Source organism: Eucyclogobius newberryi, unplaced genomic scaffold (genome assembly GCF_026437365.1).
Source record: "Eucyclogobius newberryi isolate DKJ021-1_F unplaced genomic scaffold, fEucNew1.0.hap1 SCAF_13, whole genome shotgun sequence".
Taxonomy (NCBI): Eukaryota; Metazoa; Chordata; class Actinopteri; order Gobiiformes; family Gobiidae; genus Eucyclogobius; species Eucyclogobius newberryi.
Genome location: NW_027315757.1, coordinates 35817450 through 35837449, shown reverse-complemented (window position 1 = coordinate 35837449; position 20000 = coordinate 35817450). Strand labels below are relative to the sequence as shown.

The window sequence follows — 20000 nt, the reverse complement described above, 5'->3', positions numbered from 1 at the left end:
TTCATTTACAGTTTGTCTCTGAATTATTCCGTTCCTTGTGTGTTTTGTCCAGCACTTGTTGGATGAGTTCAACCCGAGTCTGCACCGGCTGGTTTCCCTGGGAGACAGTTATGTTCAGGCGTTTCAAGGTAAATAATAAAGACATTTTTAAACCGCTCATTCCTTTTTCGTGCAGCAGTAAAAGTGTTCCAGAGAATGCCACGCCTTTCCAAAGTCCGTGTGCACATCCTGAACTCTTTATGAGCCTCATTACAGTCGTTAATACCACTTCAGTATCAATAGAGGCGGATGATGGTTACGTGAGACAAACTATATGGTTTAATATTACATAGAGTAACTGTACTTCATGTTTGAATAATGGACACTTTAGTCGTATAAACGTGAGTCAAACTGTTCAACACGAGCAGTTTGTCTTCAGTTACATCGACATTGGAACTAAACTGACACTAAACCTGATGTTGACTCAGTTTGATCTTATTCTAGTCCTTGTTTTGCCAGATTTGGTCTAAAGTTTAGTCCTGGTTTAGTCCCAGTTTTGAGCCGGTGAATGTTCAAACGTTTTGCAGATGTCGTATATATAATATATATATATATATATATGATATAATATATATACGACATCTGCAGAACCTCATAATGTCGTCATAAACACTTATATTTACTCTTTTCTGACGCCACAAGCTCAGTTTGTCCTTCACTTTGGTTCTTTTTATTCAAATCCATTTGTCTCTAAAACAAGTTTTATTACGTGAATCCACCTTTTGTCTCACAGTAACTTCAGCTCGACTCTATGATGGTGTTGTGTGTTACATGATGTGGTGTTGTGTGTTTCATGATGTGGTGTTGTGTGTTACATGATGTGGTGTTGTGTGTTACATGATGTGGTGTTGTGTGTTACATGATGTGGTGTTGTGTGTTACATGATGTGGTGTTGTGTGTTTCATGATGTGGTGTTGTGTGTTTCATGATGTGGTGTTGTGTGTTTCATGATGTGGTGTTGTGTGTTACATGATGTGGTGTTGTGTGTTACATGATGTGGTGTTGTGTGTTACATGATGTGGTGTTGTGTGTTGCATGATGTGGTGTTGTGTGTTACATGATGTGGTGTTGTGTGTTACATGATGTGGTGTTGTGTGTTTCATGATGTGGTGTTGTGTGTTACATGATGTGGTGTTGTGTGTTACATGATGTGGTGTTGTGTGTTACATGATGTGGTGTTGTGTGTTTCATGATGTGGTGTTGTGTGTTACATGATGTGGTGTTGTGTGTTACATGATGTGGTGTTGTGTGTTACATGATGTGGTGTTGTGTGTTACATGATGTGGTGTTGTGTGTTACATGATGTGGTGTTGTGTGTTGCATGATGTGGTGTTGTGTGTTACATGATGTGGTGTTGTGTGTTACATGATGTGGTGTTGTGTGTTACATGATGTGGTGTTGTGTGTTTCATGATGTGGTGTTGTGTGTTTCATGATGTGGTGTTGTGTGTTACATGATGTGGTGTTGTGTGTTTCATGATGTGGTGTTGTGTGTTACATGATGTGGTGTTGTGTGTTTCATGATGTGGTGTTGTGTGTCTCATGATGTGGTGTTGCATGATGTGGTGTTGTGTGTTACATGATGTGGTGTTGTGTGTTTCATGATGTGGTGTTGAATGATGTGGTGTTGTGTGCTTCATGATGTGGTGTTGTGTGTTTCATGATGTGGTGTTGTGTGTTTCATGATGTGGTGTTGTGTGTTACATGATGTGGTGTTGTGTGTTACATGATGTGGTGTTGTGTGTTTCATGATGTGGTGTTGTGTGTTGCATGATGTGGTGTTGTATGATGTTGTGTTGTGTGTTTCATGATGTGGTGTTGTGTGTTTCATGATGTGGTGTTGTGCGTTACATGATGTGGTGTTGTGTGTTTCATGATGTGGTGTTGTGTGTTGCATGATGTGGTGTTGTGTGTTACATGATGTGGTGTTGTGTGTTACATGATGTGGTGTTGTGTGTTGCATGATGTGGTGTTGTGTGTTTAATGATGTGGTGTTGTGTTTTTCATGATGTGGTGTTGTGTGTTACATGATGTGGTGTTGTGTGTTTCATGATGTAGTGTTGTGTGTTACATGATGTGGTGTTGTGTGTTACATGATGTGGTGTTGTGTGTTTCATGATGTGGTGTTGTATGATGTGGTGTTGTGTGTTTCATGATGTGGTGTTGTGTGTTTCATGATGTGGTGTTGTGTGTTACATGATGTGGTGTTGTGTGTTTCATGATGTGGTGTTGTGTGTTACATGATGTGGTGTTGTGTGTTTCATGATGTGGTGTTGTGTGTTTCATGATGTGGTGTTGTATGATGTGGTGTTGTGTGTTTCATGATGTGGTGTTGTGTGTTTCATGATGTGGTGTTGTGTGTTACATGATGTGGTGTTGTGTGTTTCATGATGTGGTGTTGTGTGTTACATGATGTGGTGTTGTGTGTTTCATGATGTGGTGTTGTGTGTTTCATGATGTGGTGTTGTGTGTTTCATGATGTGGTGTTGTGTGTTTCATGATGTGGTGTTGTGTGTTTCATGATGTGGTGTTGTGTGTTACATGATGTGGTGTTGTGTGTTACATGATGTGGTGTTGTGTGTTTCATGATGTGGTGTTGTATGATGTGGTGTTGTGTGTTTCATGATGTGGTGTTGTGTGTTTCATGATGTGGTGTTGTGTGTTACATGATGTGGTGTTGTGTGTTTCATGATGTGGTGTTGTGTGTTACATGATGTGGTGTTGTGTGTTTCATGATGTGGTGTTGTGTGTTACATGATGTGGTGTTGTGTGTTTCATGATGTGGTGTTGTGTGTTTCATGATGTGGTGTTGTGTGTTTCATGATGTGGTGTTGTGTGTTGCATAATGTGGTGTTGTGTGTTTCATGATGTGGTGTTGTGTGTTTCATGATGTGGTGTTGTGTGTTGCATGATGTGGTGTTGTGTGTTACATGATGTGGTGTTGTGTGTTGCATGATGTGGTGTTGTGTGTTGCATGATGTGGTGTTGTGTGTTACATGATGTGGTGTTGTGTGTTGCATGATGTGGTGTTGTGTGTTACATGATGTGGTGTTGTGTGTTTCATGATGTGGTGTTGTGTGTTACATGATGTGGTGTTGTGTGTTTCATGATGTGGTGTTGTGTGTTACATGATGTGGTGTTGTGTGTTTCATGATGTGGTGTTGTGTGTTACATGATGTGGTGTTGTGTGTTTCATGATGTGGTGTTGTGTGTTTCATGATGTGGTGTTGTGTGTTTCATGATGTGGTGTTGTGTGTTTCATGATGTGGTGTTGTGTGTTTCATGATGTGGTGTTGTGTGTTACATGATGTGGTGTTGTGTGTTTCATGATGTGGTGTTGTGTGTTTCATGATGTGGTGTTGTGTGTTGCATAATGTGGTGTTGTGTGTTTCATGATGTGGTGTTGTGTGTTACATGATGTGGTGTTGTGTGTTACATGATGTGGTGTTGTGTGTTTCATGATGTGGTGTTGTGTGTTTCATGATGTGGTGTTGTGTGTTTCATGATGTGGTGTTGTGTGTTACATGATGTGGTGTTGTGTGTTTCATGATGTGGTGTTGTGTGTTACATGATGTGGTGTTGTGTGTTTCATGATGTGGTGTTGTGTGTTTCATGATGTGGTGTTGTGTGTTTCATGATGTGGTGTTGTGTGTTGCATAATGTGGTGTTGTGTGTTTCATGATGTGGTGTTGTGTGTTTCATGATGTGGTGTTGTGTGTTGCATGATGTGATGTTGTGTGTTACATGATGTGGTGTTGTGTGTTGCATGATGTGGTGTTGTGTGTTGCATGATGTGGTGTTGTGTGTTACATGATGTGGTGTTGTGTGTTGCATGATGTGGTGTTGTGTGTTTCATGATGTGGTGTTGTGTGTTTCATGATGTGGTGTTGTGTGTTACATGATGTGGTGTTGTGTGTTTCATGATGTGGTGTTGTGTGTTTCATGATGTGGTGTTGTGTGTTACATGATGTGGTGTTGTGTGTTACATGATGTGGTGTTGTGTGTTTCATGACGTGGTGTTGTGTGTTTCATGATGTGGTGTTGTGTGTTTCATGATGTGGTGTTGTGTGTTACATGATGTGGTGTTGTGTGTTTCATGATGTGGTGTTGTGTGTTACATGATGTGGTGTTGTGTGTTACATGATGTGGTGTTGTGTGTTACATGATGTGGTGTTGTGTGTTGCATGATGTGGTGTTGTGTGTTTCATGATGTGGTGTTTTGTGTTACATGATGTGGTGTTGTGTGTTGCATGATGTGGTGTTGTGTGTTTCATGATGTGGTGTTGTGTGTTGCATGATGTGGTGTTGTGTGTTTCATGATGTGGTGTTGTATGTTTCATGATGTGGTGTTGTGTGTTACATGATGTGGTGTTGTGTGTTGCATGATGTGGTGTTGTGTGTTTCATGATATGGTGTTGTGTGTTACATGATGTGGTGGTGTGTGTTACATGATGTGGTGTTGTGTGTTTCATGATGTGGTGTTGTGTGTTACATGATGTGGTGTTGTGTGTTTCATGATGTGGTGTTGTGTGTTTCATGATGTGGTGTTGTGTGTTACATGATGTGGTGTTGTGTGTTTCATGATGTGGTGTTGTGTGTTTCATGATGTGGTGTTGTGTGTTTAAAGCTGTGGTGTTGTGTGTTTCATGATGTGGTGTTGTGTGTTTCATGATGTGGTGTTGTGTGTTTCATGATGTGGTGTTGTGTGTTGCATGATGTGGTGTTGTGTGTTTCATGATGTGGTGTTGTGTGTTTCATGATGTGGTGTTGTGTGTTGCATGATGTGGTGTTGTGTGTTACATGATGTGGTGTTGTGAGTGTCAAGATGTGGTGTTGTGTGTTGCATGATGTGGTGTTGTATGATGTGGTGTTGTGTGTTGCATGATGTGGTGTTGTGTGTTACATGATGTGGTGTTGTGTGTTTCATGATGTGATGTTGTGTGTTTCATGATGTGGTGTTGTGTGTTTCATGATGTGGTGTTGTGTGTTACATGATGTGGTGTTGTGTGTTGCATGATGTGGTGTTGTGTGTTTCATGATGTGGTGTTGTGTGTTTCATGATGTGGTGTTGTGTGTTGCATGATGTGGTGTTGTGTGTTACATGATGTGGTGTTGTGTGTTTCATGATGTGGTGTTGTGTGTTGCATGATGTGGTGTTGTAAGATGTGGTGTTGTGTGTTGCATGATGTGGTGTTGTGTGTTTCATGATGTGGTGTTGTGTGTTGCATGATGTGGTGTTGTATGATGTGGTGTTGTGTGTTTCATGATGTGGTGTTGTGTGTTACATGATGTGGTGTTGTGTGTTTCATGATGTGGTGTTGTGTGTTACATGATGTGGTGTTGTGTGTTTCATGATGTGGTGTTGTGTGTTTCATGATGTGGTGTTGTATGATGTGGTGTTGTGTGTTTCATGATGTGGTGTTGTGTGTTACATGATGTGGTGTTGTATGATGTGGTGTTGTGTGTTTCATGATGTGGTGTTGTGTGTTGCATGATGTGGTGTTGTATGATGTGGTGTTGTGTGTTTCATGATGTGGTGTTGTGTGTTTCATGATGTGGTGTTGTGTGTTTCATGATGTGATGTTGTGTGTTTCATGATGTGGTGTTGTGTGTTTCATGATGTGGTGTTGTGTGTTACATGATGTGGTGTTGTGTGTTGCATGATGTGGTGTTGTGTGTTTCATGATGTGGTGTTGTGTGTTTCATGATGTGGTGTTGTGTGTTGCATGATGTGGTGTTGTGTGTTGCATGATGTGGTGTTGTGTGTTTCATGATGTGGTGTTGTGTGTTACATGATGTGGTGTTGTGTGTTGCATGATGTGGTGTTGTGTGTTTCATGATGTGGTGTTGTGTGTTGCATGATGTGGTGTTGTGTGTTTCATGATGTGGTGTTGTATGTTTCATGATGTGGTGTTGTGTGTTACATGATGTGGTGTTGTGTGTTGCATGATGTGGTGTTGTGAGTTTCATGATATGGTGTTGTGTGTTACATGATGTGGTGGTGTGTGTTACATGATGTGGTGTTGTGTGTTTCATGATGTGGTGTTGTGTGTTACATGATGTGGTGTTGTGTGTTTCATGATGTGGTGTTGTGTGTTGCATGATGTGGTGTTGTGTGTTACATGATGTGGTGTTGTGAGTGTCAAGATGTGGTGTTGTGTGTTGCATGATGTGGTGTTGTATGATGTGGTGTTGTGTGTTGCATGATGTGGTGTTGTGTGTTACATGATGTGGTGTTGTGTGTTTCATGATGTGATGTTGTGTGTTTCATGATGTGGTGTTGTGTGTTGCATGATGTGGTGTTGTGTGTTACATGATGTGGTGTTGTGTGTTTCATGATGTGGTGTTGTGTGTTGCATGATGTGGTGTTGTATGATGTGGTGTTGTGTGTTGCATGATGTGGTGTTGTGTGTTTCATGATGTGGTGTTGTGTGTTTCATGATGTGGTGTTGTGTGTTGCATGATGTGGTGTTGTGTGTTGCATGATGTGGTGTTGTATGATGTGGTGTTGTGTGTTTCATGATGTGGTGTTGTGTGTTACATGATGTGGTGTTGTGTGTTTCATGATGTGGTGTTGTGTGTTACATGATGTGGTGTTGTGTGTTTCATGATGTGGTGTTGTGTGTTTCATGATGTGGTGTTGTATGATGTGGTGTTGTGTGTTTCATGATGTGGTGTTGTGTTACATGATGTGGTGTTGTATGATGTGGTGTTGTGTGTTTCATGATGTGGTGTTGTGTGTTGCATGATGTGGTGTTGTATGATGTGGTGTTGTGTGTTTCATGATGTGGTGTTGTGTGTTTCATGATTTGGTGTTGTGTGTTTCATGATGTGATGTTGTGTGTTTCATGATGTGGTGTTGTGTGTTTCATGATGTGGTGTTGTGTGTTACATGATGTGGTGTTGTGTGTTGCATGATGTGGTGTTGTGTGTTTCATGATGTGGTGTTGTGTGTTTCATGATGTGGTGTTGTGTGTTGCATGATGTGGTGTTGTGTGTTGCATGATGTGGTGTTGTGTGTTTCATGATGTGGTGTTGTGTGTTACATGATGTGGTGTTGTGTGTTGCATGATGTGGTGTTGTGTGTTTCATGATGTGGTGTTGTGTGTTGCATGATGTGGTGTTGTGTGTTTCATGATGTGGTGTTGTATGTTTCATGATGTGGTGTTGTGTGTTACATGATGTGGTGTTGTGTGTTGCATGATGTGGTGTTGTGAGTTTCATGATATGGTGTTGTGTGTTACATGATGTGGTGGTGTGTGTTACATGATGTGGTGTTGTGTGTTTCATGATGTGGTGTTGTGTGTTACATGATGTGGTGTTGTGTGTTTCATGATGTGGTGTTGTGTGTTTCATGATGTGGTGTTGTGTGTTACATGATGTGGTGTTGTGTGTTTCATGATGTGGTGTTGTGTGTTTCATGATGTGGTGTTGTGTGTTTAAAGCTGTGGTGTTGTGTGTTTCATGATGTGGTGTTGTGTGTTTCATGATGTGGTGTTGTGTGTTTCATGATGTGGTGTTGTGTGTTGCATGATGTGGTGTTGTGTGTTTCATGATGTGGTGTTGTGTGTTTCATGATGTGGTGTTGTGTGTTGCATGATGTGGTGTTGTGTGTTACATGATGTGGTGTTGTGAGTTTCAAGATGTGGTGTTGTGTGTTGCATGATGTGGTGTTGTATGATGTGGTGTTGTGTGTTGCATGATGTGGTGTTGTGTGTTACATGATGTGGTGTTGTGTGTTTCATGATGTGATGTTGTGTGTTTCATGATGTGGTGTTGTGTGTTTCATGATGTGGTGTTGTGTGTTACATGATGTGGTGTTGTGTGTTGCATGATGTGGTGTTGTGTGTTTCATGATGTGGTGTTGTGTGTTTCATGATGTGGTGTTGTGTGTTGCATGATGTGGTGTTGTGTGTTACATGATGTGGTGTTGTGTGTTTCATGATGTGGTGTTGTGTGTTGCATGATGTGGTGTTGTATGATGTGTTGTTGTGTGTTGCATGATGTGGTGTTGTGTGTTTCATGATGTGGTGTTGTGTGTTTCATGATGTGGTGTTGTGTGTTGCATGATGTGGTGTTGTGTGTTGCATGATGTGGTGTTGTATGATGTGGTGTTGTGTGTTTCATGATGTGGTGTTGTGTGTTACATGATGTGGTGTTGTGTGTTTCATGATGTGGTGTTGTGTGTTACATGATGTGGTGTTGTGTGTTTCATGATGTGGTGTTGTGTGTTTCATGATGTGGTGTTGTATGATGTGGTGTTGTGTGTTTCATGATCTGGTGTTGTGTGTTACATGATGTGGTGTTGTATGATGTGGTGTTGTGTGTTTCATGATGTGGTGTTGTGTGTTGCATGATGTGGTGTTGTATGATGTGGTGTTGTGTGTTTCATGATGTGGTTTTGTGTGTTTCATGATGTGGTGTTGTGTGTTACATGATGTGGTTTGTGTGTTTCATGATGTGGTGTTGTGTGTTGCATGATGTGGTGTTGTGTGTTTCATGATGTGGTGTTGTGTGTTTCATGATGTGGTGTTGTGTGTTACATGATGTGGTGTTGTGTGTTTCATGATGTGGTGTTGTGTGTTGCATGATGTGGTGTTGTATGATGTTGTGTTGTGTGTTTCATGATGTGGTGTTGTGTGTTTCATGATGTGGTGTTGTGCGTTACATGATGTGGTGTTGTGTGTTTCATGATGTGGTGTTGTGTGTTGCATGATGTGGTGTTGTGTGTTACATGATGTGGTGTTGTGTGTTGAATGATGTGGTGTTGTGTGTTAAATGATGTGGTGTTGTGTGTTGCATGATGTGGTGTTGTGTGTTTAATGATGTGGTGTTGTGTTTTTCATGATGTGGTGTTGTGTGTTACATGATGTGGTGTTGTGTGTTTCATGATGTGGTGTTGTGTGTTACATGATGTGGTGTTGTGTGATTCATGATGTGGTGTTGTGTGTTACATGATGTGGTGGTGTGTGTTTCATGATGTGGTGTTGTGTGTTACATGATGCGGTGTGTTGCATGATGTGGTGTTGTGTGTTTCATGATGTGGTGTTGTGGTTTGCATGATGTGGTGTTGTGTGTTTCATGATGTGGTGTTGTGTGTTTCATGATGTGGTGTTGTGTGTTACATGATGTGGTGTTGTGTGTTTCAAATCAAATCATCAAATCAATTTATTTGTTTCATGATGTGGTGTTCTGTGTTGCAGGCCTGGCAGATAAAAGTGATGCGTACTTCACAGCCCTGTCCAGAATGGGAGAGCGGGCGTGTCACTCTCGCTCTTTAGGTGAGTACGAGTCACGTCTGTTCTTCTTGTTCCCGCACTTCACCTGTAACGAGATTGTCATTTATTACACACAGATTACATTTGATCACTCCAACCAAGTTTGACTGTGACGAAGTGTGACTGTAACGAAGAGTGACTGTAACGAAGAGTGACTGTAACGAAGAGTGACTGTGACGAAGTGTGACTGTAACGAAGTGTGACTGTAACGAAGTGTGACTGTAACGAAGTGTGACTGTGACAAAGTGTGACTGTGACGAAGTGTGACTGTAACGAAGTGTGACTGTAGCGAAGTGTGACTGTAACGAAGTGTGACTGTAACGAAGTGTGACTGTGACGAAGGGTGACTGTAACGAAGGGTGACTGTAACGAAGAGTGACTGTGACGAAGAGTGACTGTGACGAAGAGTGACTGTGACGAAGTGTGACTGTAGCGAAGTGTGACTGTAACAAAGTGTGACTGTGACAAAGTGTGACTGTAACGAAGTGTGACTGTAACGAAGAGTGACTGTAACGAAGAGTGACTGTAACGAAGAGTGACTGTGACGAAGAGTGACTGTGACGAAGAGTGACTGTAACGAAGAGTGACTGTGACGAAGAGTGACTGTAACGAAGAGTGACTGTAACGAAGTGTGACTGTAACGAAGAGTGACTGTAGCGAAGAGTGACTGTAACGAAGAGTGACTGTGACGAAGACTGACTTTGACGAAGAGTGACTGTGACGAAGTGTGACTGTAACGAAGAGTGACTGTGACAAAGTGAGACTGTAACGAAGAGTGACTGTAACGAAGAGTGACTGTAACCAAGAGTGACTGTAACGAAGTGTGACTGTAACGAAATGTGACTGTAACGAAGTGTGACTGTAACAACGTGTGACTGTAACGAAGAGTGATTGTTGCGAAGAGTGACTGTAACGAAGAGTGACTGTAACGAAGTGTGACTGTAACAAAGAGTGACTGTAACGAAGTGTGACTGTAACGAAGTGTGACTGTAACGAAGAGTGACTGTTGCGAAGAGTAACTGTAACGAAGAGTGACTGTAACGAAATGTGACTGTAATGAAGTGTGACTGTAACGAAGTGTGACTGTAACGAAGAGTGACTGTTGCGAAGAGTGACTGTAACGAAGAGTGACTGTAACGAAGTGTGACTGTAACGAAGAGTGACTGTAACCAAGTGTGACTGTAACGAAGAGTGACTGTAACGAAGTGTGACTGTAACGAAGTGTGACTGTAACGAAGAGTGACTGTTGCGAAGAGTGACTGTAACGAAGAGTGACTGTAACGAAGAGTGACTGTAACGAAATGTGACTGTAATGAAGTGTGACTGTAACGAAGTGTGACTGTAACGAAGAGTGACTGTTGCGAAGAGTGACTGTAACGAAGAGTGACTGTAACCAAGTGTGACTGTAACGAAGAGTGACTGTAACCAAGTGTGACTGTAACGAAGAGTGACTGTAACGAAGTGTGACTGTAACGAAGTGTGACTGTAACCAAGAGTGACTGTAACGAAGTGTGACTGTAACGAAGTGTGACTGTAACAAAGTGTGACTGTAACGAAGAGTGACTGTAACGAAGAGTGACTGTAACGAAGAGTGACTGTGACGAAGAGTGACTGTGACGAAGTGTGACTGTAACGAAGAGTGACTGTGACAAAGTGAGACTGTAACGAAGAGTGACTGTAACGAAGAGTGACTGTAACCAAGAGTGACTGTAACGAAGTGTGACTGTAACGAAATGTGACTGTAACGAAGTGTGACTGTAACAACGTGTGACTGTAACGAAGAGTGATTGTTGCGAAGAGTGACTGTAACGAAGAGTGACTGTAACGAAGTGTGACTGTAACAAAGAGTGACTGTAACGAAGTGTGACTGTAACGAAGTGTGACTGTAACGAAGAGTGACTGTTGCGAAGAGTAACTGTAACGAAGAGTGACTGTAACGAAATGTGACTGTAATGAAGTGTGACTGTAACGAAGTGTGACTGTAACGAAGAGTGACTGTTGCGAAGAGTGACTGTAACTAAGAGTGACTGTAACGAAGTGTGACTGTAACGAAGAGTGACTGTAACCAAGTGTGACTGTAACGAAGAGTGACTGTAACGAAGTGTGACTGTAACGAAGTGTGACTGTAACCAAGAGTGACTGTAACGAAGTGTGACTGTAACGAAGTGTGACTGTAACAAAGTGTGACTGTAACGAAGAGTGACTGTAACGAAGAGTGACTGTGACGAAGAGTGACTGTGACGAAGAGTGACTGTGACGAAGTGCGACTGTAACGAAGTGCGACTGTAATGAAGTGCGACTGTAACGAAGTGCGACTGTAACGAAGTGCGACTGTAACGAAGTGTGACTGTAACGAAGTGTGACTGTAACCAAGAGTGACTGTAACGAAGTGTGACTGTAACGAAGTGTGACCGTAACCAAGTGTGACCGTAACCAAGTGTTACTGTAACGAAGAGTGACTGTAACGAAGTGCGACTGTAACGAAGTGCGACTGTAATAAAGTGCGACTGTAACGAAGTGCGACTGTAACGAAGTGCGACTGTAACGAAGTGTGACTGTAACGAAGTGCGACTGTAACGAAGTGTTCCGTGTCAGGAAAACCTCTGATAACAGCTGTGAGTGAGTTTTCTCACATGGAGCATAAATAATCCAGTTTGACAGGCTGAGGGCCCCGCTCCGCTCTAAACGGAGCCAGTTAGTGACCGGAGCTAGTGACACTGAGTTTAACTGAGTTTAACTGAGACTTATGTGTGATTTTATTTGTTATTTTCACTCTTGCAACCGCATTTCATCCTCCAGTGTGACTATTATATGTTTTTTCTTCTCTTTTATACATTTTTTGGATGGTGCCTCATAGTCTGGAAAATACAATAGTCAAAAAACGATCACAATTCTATGATCATTTTCCATAGTCTAATATCTATATATAATATAGTATAATAGCAGTGTCACGTTCCCCCATCGTCATGATAATTGATTTAAACAGTGTCATGTCTGCTCTGAAGGTGACGTCCTGGTGCAGCTCGCTGAGAGTCAGAGGAAACTCACTTCTGAGCTGGAGGGAATCGTGAGTCAAAGAAGTTCCACTCTCATTTGTTTCGTGCTTAGACTTCGCAGACTTCACAGTTTTATTCTGTTCATATCTTACTCTGTCTCGTCAGTTCCGCTGGTTTCAGATGGAGGTTCTGCAGGAGATGGACAACAACGTGAGGATGGACGTAGATTACATCGCGGTGAGTGATTGAGCCGTGCTGGGGCAAAATGACAATATTACCACCTTATTACGGCCCTTATTATAATGAGTGATGCTGCCCTGGAGCTGTGATCCATCTGATGAATGAATATCACGCTGCTGCTCGCGAAGAAGAGGCTATTTATTTCCCCTGATATTAGAACCAGCCCAAAGTGCCACGGGACATAATCATGACCCAGACTTCATCCTCTCACATCCTTTACCAGAGCTAATCTGGAGCTGACAGTCGGCATCGCTGCACAAGCCCAATCATTAAGCTCCGACGTGACCAGAATCCTCTGCTCCCACAGAGCAGCAAGAAGCACTACGAGCACGAGCACCACCATGCAGCTGTTCAGGAGCGACAGCAGCGCAGCAGGGCAACAGCACAGGTCAGAACATGGCACAGGTCAGAACATGGCACAGGTCAGAACATGGCACAGGTCAGAACATGGCACAAGTCAGAACATGGCACAGATCAGAACATGGCACAGATCAGAACATGGCAAAGGTCAGAACATGGCACAGGTCAGAACATGGCACAGATCAGAACATGGCACAGATCAGAACATGGCACAGATCAGAACATGGCAAAGGTCAGAACATGGCACAGGTCAGAACATGGCACAGGTCAGAACATGGCACAGATCAGAACATGGCACAGATCAGAACATGGCAAAGGTCAGAACATGGCACAGGTCAGAACATGGCACAGATCAGAACATGGCAAAGGTCAGAACATGGCACAGGTCAGAACATGGCACAGGTCAGAACATGGCACAGATCAGAACATGGCAAAGGTCAGAACATGGCACAGGTCAGAACATGGCACAGGTCAGAACATGGCACAGATCAGAACATGGTACAGGTCAGAACATGGCACAGATCAGAACATGGCACAGATCAGAACATGGCAAAGGTCAGAACATGGCACAGGTCAGAACATGGCACAGGTCAGAACATGGCACAGATCAGAACATGGCACAGGTCAGAACATGGCACAGATCAGAACATGGCACAGATCAGAACATGGCAAAGGTCAGAACATGGCACAGGTCAGAACATGGCACAGGTCAGAACATGGCACAGGTCAGAACATGTGTGACCGTCAAAGATGGTTCACTTTGTATAATCAATATACAAAGTGAAATATTTCAGACACAAACTTACAGCCACAAAAAACGACGCAGATTTGTCTGAAATATTGAATGATATTTGTTTACTTATGCCTTGTTTATTCATTTATATGACAAGGAAATTGCAGAATAAATATATAATCTAATATTCATCTGTGGTCCTCGGGCAGATGTAAAGAATCCATAAAATGAGCCAGAAAACATTTAAAGTACAGTTGGAAACAGACAAACAAACAGCAACAACCAATGGAAATGACCCATTTCAATGTTTTCACTTTACATTATTATTACAGACCCCAGATCAGTCATGACACACACACCAGCATCTCCAGATCAGTCATGACACACACACATGAGCATCTCCAGATCAGTCATGACACACACACATGAGCATCTCCAGATCAGTCATGACACACACACATGAGCATCTCCAGATCAATCATGACACACGCACCAGCATCTCCAGATCAGTCATGACACACACACATGAGCATCTCCAGATCAGTCATGACACACACACATGAGCATCTCCAGATCAGTCATGACACACACACATGAGCATCTCCAGATTAGTCATGACACACACACATGAGCATCTCCAGATTAGTCATGACACACACACGAGCATCTCCAGATCAATCATGACACACGCACCAGCATCTCCAGATCAGTCATGACACACACACGAGCATCTCCAGATCAGTCATGACACAAACACGAGCATCTCCAGATCAGTCATGACACAAACACATGAGCATCTCCAGATTAGTCATGACACACACACATGAGCATCTCCAGATTAGTCATGACACACACACGAGCATCTCCAGATCAATCATGACACACGCACCAGCATCTCCAGATCAGTCATGACACACACACGAGCATCTCCAGATCAGTCATGACACAAACACGAGCATCTCCAGATCAGTCATGACACACACACCAGCATCTCCAGATCAGTCATGACACACACACACGAGCATCTCCAGATCAGTCATGACACACACACACGAGCATCTCCAGATTAGTCATGACACACACACGAGCATCTCCAGATCAATCATGACACACGCACCAGCATCTCCAGATCAGTCATGACACACACACGAGCATCTCCAGATCAGTCATGACACAAACACGAGCATCTCCAGATCAGTCATGACACAAACACATGAGCATCTCCAGATTAGTCATGACACACACACATGAGCATCTCCAGATTAGTCATGACACACACACGAGCATCTCCAGATCAATCATGACACACGCACCAGCATCTCCAGATCAGTCATGACACACACACGAGCATCTCCAGATCAGTCATGACACAAACACGAGCATCTCCAGATCAGTCATGACACACACACCAGCATCTCCAGATCAGTCATGACACACACACACGAGCATCTCCAGATCAGTCATGACACACACACACGAGCATCTCCAGATCAGTCATGACACACACACCAGCATCTCAGATCAGTCATGACACAAACACATGAGCATCTCCAGATTAGTCATGACACACACACCAGCATCTCCAGATCAATCATGACACACACACGAGCATCTCCAGATCAGTCATGACACACACACCAGCATCTCCAGATCAATCATGACACACGCACCAGCATCTCCAGATCAGTCATGACACACACACCAGCATCTCCAGATCAATCATGACACACGCACCAGCATCTCCAGATCAGTCATGACACACACACGAGCATCTCCAGATTAGTCATGACACACACACGAGCATCTCCAGATCACTCATGACACACACACCAGCATCTCCAGATTAGTCATGACACACACACGAGCATCTCCAGATTAGTCATGACACACACACGAGCATCTCCAGATCAATCATGACACACGCACCAGCATCTCCAGATCAGTCATGACACACACACGAGCATCTCCAGATTAGTCATGACACACACACAAGCATCTCCAGATCACTCATGACACACACACCAGCATCTCCAGATCACTCATGACACACACACCAGCATCTCCAGATCAGTCATGACACACACACAAGCATCTCCAGATCAGTCATGACACACACACACGAGCATCTCCAGATCACTCATGACACACACACGAGCATCTCCAGATCACTCATGACACACACACGAGCATCTCCAGATCAATCATGACACACGCACCAGCATCTCCAGATCAGTCATGACACACACACGAGCATCTCCAGATCAGTCATGACACAAACACGAGCATCTCCAGATCAGTCATGACACAAACACATGAGCATCTCCAGATTAGTCATGACACACACACATGAGCATCTCCAGATTAGTCATGACACACACACGAGCATCTCCAGATCAATCATGACACACGCACCAGCATCTCCAGATCAGTCATGACACACACACGAGCATCTCCAGATCAGTCATGACACAAACACGAGCATCTCCAGATCAGTCATGACACACACACCAGCATCTCCAGATCAGTCATGACACACACACACGAGCATCTCCAGATCAGTCATGACACACACACACGAGCATCTCCAGATCAGTCATGACACACACACCAGCATCTCAGATCAGTCATGACACAAACACATGAGCATCTCCAGATTAGTCATGACACACACACCAGCATCTCCAGATCAATCATGACACACACACCAGCATCTCCAGATCAATCATGACACACGCACCAGCATCTCCAGATCAGTCATGACACACACACCAGCATCTCCAGATCAATCATGACACACGCACCAGCATCTCCAGATCAGTCATGACACACACACGAGCATCTCCAGATTAGTCATGACACACACACGAGCATCTCCAGATCACTCATGACACACACACCAGCATCTCCAGATTAGTCATGACACACACACGAGCATCTCCAGATTAGTCATGACACACACACGAGCATCTCCAGATCAATCATGACACACGCACCAGCATCTCCAGATCAGTCATGACACACACACGAGCATCTCCAGATTAGTCATGACACACACACAAGCATCTCCAGATCACTCATGACACACACACCAGCATCTCCAGATCACTCATGACACACACACCAGCATCTCCAGATCAGTCATGACACACACACAAGCATCTCCAGATCAGTCATGACACACACACACGAGCATCTCCAGATCACTCATGACACACACACGAGCATCTCCAGATCACTCATGACACACACACGAGCATCTCCAGATCAGTCATGACACACACACATGAGCATCTCCAGATCAGTCAGGACACACACACGAGCATCTCCAGATCAGTCATGACACACACACCAGCATCTCCAGATCAGTCATGACACACACACATGAGCATATCCAGATCACTCATGACACACACACCAGCATCTCCAGATAACTCATGACACACACACCAGCATCTCCAGATCACTCATGACACACACACCAGCATCTCCAGATCACTCATGACACACACACCAGCATCTCCAGATCAGTCATGACACACACACATGAGCATCTCCAGATCACTCATGACACACACACATGAGCATCACCAGATCACTCATGACACACACACATGAGCATCTCCAGATTAGTCATGACACTCACACGAGCATCTCCAGATCAGTCATGACACACACAAAAGCATCTCCAGATCAGTCATGACACACACACACAGGAGCATCTCCAGATCACTCATGACACACACACATGAGCATCTCCAGATTAGTCATGACACACACACGAGCATCTCCAGATCACTCATGACACACACACCAGCATCTCCAGATCAGTCATGACACACACACATGAGCATCTCCAGATTAGTCAGGACACACACACATGAGCATCTCCAGATCAGTCATGACACACACACATGAGCATATCCAGATCACTCATGACACACACACCAGCATCTCCAGATAACTCATGACACACACACCAGCATCTCCAGATCACTCATGACACACACACCAGCATCTCCAGATCACTCATGACACACACACCAGCATCTCCAGATCAGTCATGACACACACACATGAGCATCTCCAGATCACTCATGACACACACACATGAGCATCTCCAGATCACTCATGACACACACATGAGCATCTCCAGATTAGTCATGACACACACACGAGCATCTCCAGATCAGTCATGACACACACACAAGCATCTCCAGATCAGTCATGACACACACACAGGAGCATCTCCAGATCACTCATGACACACACACATGAGCATCTCCAGATCAGTCATGACACACACACGAGCATCTCCAGACCAGTCATGACACACACACCAGCATCTCCAGATCAGTCATGACACAAACACAAGCATCTCCAGATCACTCATGACACACACACGAGCATCTCCAGATCACTCATGACACACACACCAGCATCTCCAGATCACTCATGACACACACACAAGTATCTCCAGATCAGTCATGACACACACACGAGCATCTCCAGATCAGTCATGACACACACACCAGCATCTCTATACCAGTCATGACACACACACAGGAGCATCTCCAGATCACTCATGACACACACACATGAGCATCTCCAGACCAGTCATGACACACACACATGAGCATCTCCAGATCAGTCATGACACACACACGAGCATCTCCAGACCAGTCATGACACACACACGAGCATCTCCAGACCAGTCATGACACACACACCAGCATCTCCAGATCAGTCATGACACACACACCAGCATCTCCAGATCAGTCATGACACACACACATGACCATCTCCAGATCACTCATGACACACACACACGAGCATCTCCAGATCACTCATGACACACACACACGAGCATCTCCAGACCAGTCATGACACACACACCAGCATCTCCAGATCACTCATGACACACACACATGAGCATCTCCAGATCACTCATGACACACACACGAGCATCTCCAGATCAGTCATGACACACACACGAGCATCTCCAGATCACTCATGACACACACACCAGTATCTCCAGATCAGTCATGACACACACACGAGCATCTCCAGATCACTCATGACACACACATGAGCATCTCCAGATCAGTCATGACACACACACAGGAGCATCTCCAGATCACTCATGACACACACACATGAGCATCTCCAGAACAGTCATGACACACACACGAGCATCTCCAGACCAGTCATGACACACACACCAGCATCTCCAGATCAGTCATGACACAAACACAAGCATCTCCAGATCAGTCATGACACACACACGAGCATCTCCAGATCACTCATGACACACACACGAGCATCTCCAGATCAGTCATGACACACACACCAGCATCTCCAGACCAGTCATGACACACACACAAGCATCTCCAGATCAGTCATGACACACACACGAGCATCTCCAGATCAGTCATGACACACACACCAGCATCTCCAGATCAGTCATGACACACACACAGGAGCATCTCCAGATCAGTCATGACACACACACATGAGCATCTCCAGATCAGTCATGACACACACACGAGCATCTCCAGACCAGTCATGACACACACACGAGCATCTCCAGACCAGTCATGACACACACACCAGCATCTCCAGATCAGTCATGACACACACACCAGCATCTCCAGATCAGTCATGACACACACACAGGAGCATCTCCAGATCACTCATGACACACACACATGAGCATCTCCAGAACAGTCATGACACACACACGAGCATCTCCAGACCAGTCATGACACACACACCAGCATCTCCAGATCAGTCATGACACAAACACAAGCATCTCCAGATCAGTCATGACACACACACGAGCATCTCCAGATCACTCATGACACACACACGAGCATCTCCAGATCAGTCATGACACACACACCAGCATCTCCAGACCAGTCATGACACACACACAAGCATCTCCAGATCAGTCATGACACACACACGAGCATCTCCAGATCAGTCATGACACACACACCAGCATCTCCAGATCAGTCATGACACACACACAGGAGCATCTCCAGATCACTCATGACACACACACATGAGCATCTCCAGACCAGTCATGACACACACACATGAGCATCTCCAGATCAGTCATGACACACACACGAGCATCTCCAGACCAGTCATGACACACACACGAGCATCTCCAGACCAGTCATGACACACACACCAGCATCTCCAGATCAGTCATGACACACACACCAGCATCTCCAGATCAGTCATGACACACACACATGACCATCTCCAGATCACTCATGACACACACACACAAGCATCTCCAGATCACTCATGACACACACACACGAGCATCTCCAGACCAGTCATGACACAC

General features: G+C 44.2%; 1 protein-coding gene across 1 annotated transcript in view; it reads left to right on the top strand.

The window, feature by feature from the left end:
• baiap2l2a (BAR/IMD domain containing adaptor protein 2 like 2a) overlaps positions 1–20000 on the top strand; it is a 33183-nt gene that overhangs the window by 814 nt on the left and 12369 nt on the right. Inside the window, exons 2-6 of the mRNA XM_072443881.1 lie at positions 53–128; positions 9242–9319; positions 12322–12383; positions 12478–12549; positions 12860–12940. Coding sequence (XP_072299982.1) covers positions 53–128; positions 9242–9319; positions 12322–12383; positions 12478–12549; positions 12860–12940 — 369 coding nt within the window. The remainder of the gene's footprint in view (positions 1–52; positions 129–9241; positions 9320–12321; positions 12384–12477; positions 12550–12859; positions 12941–20000) is intronic.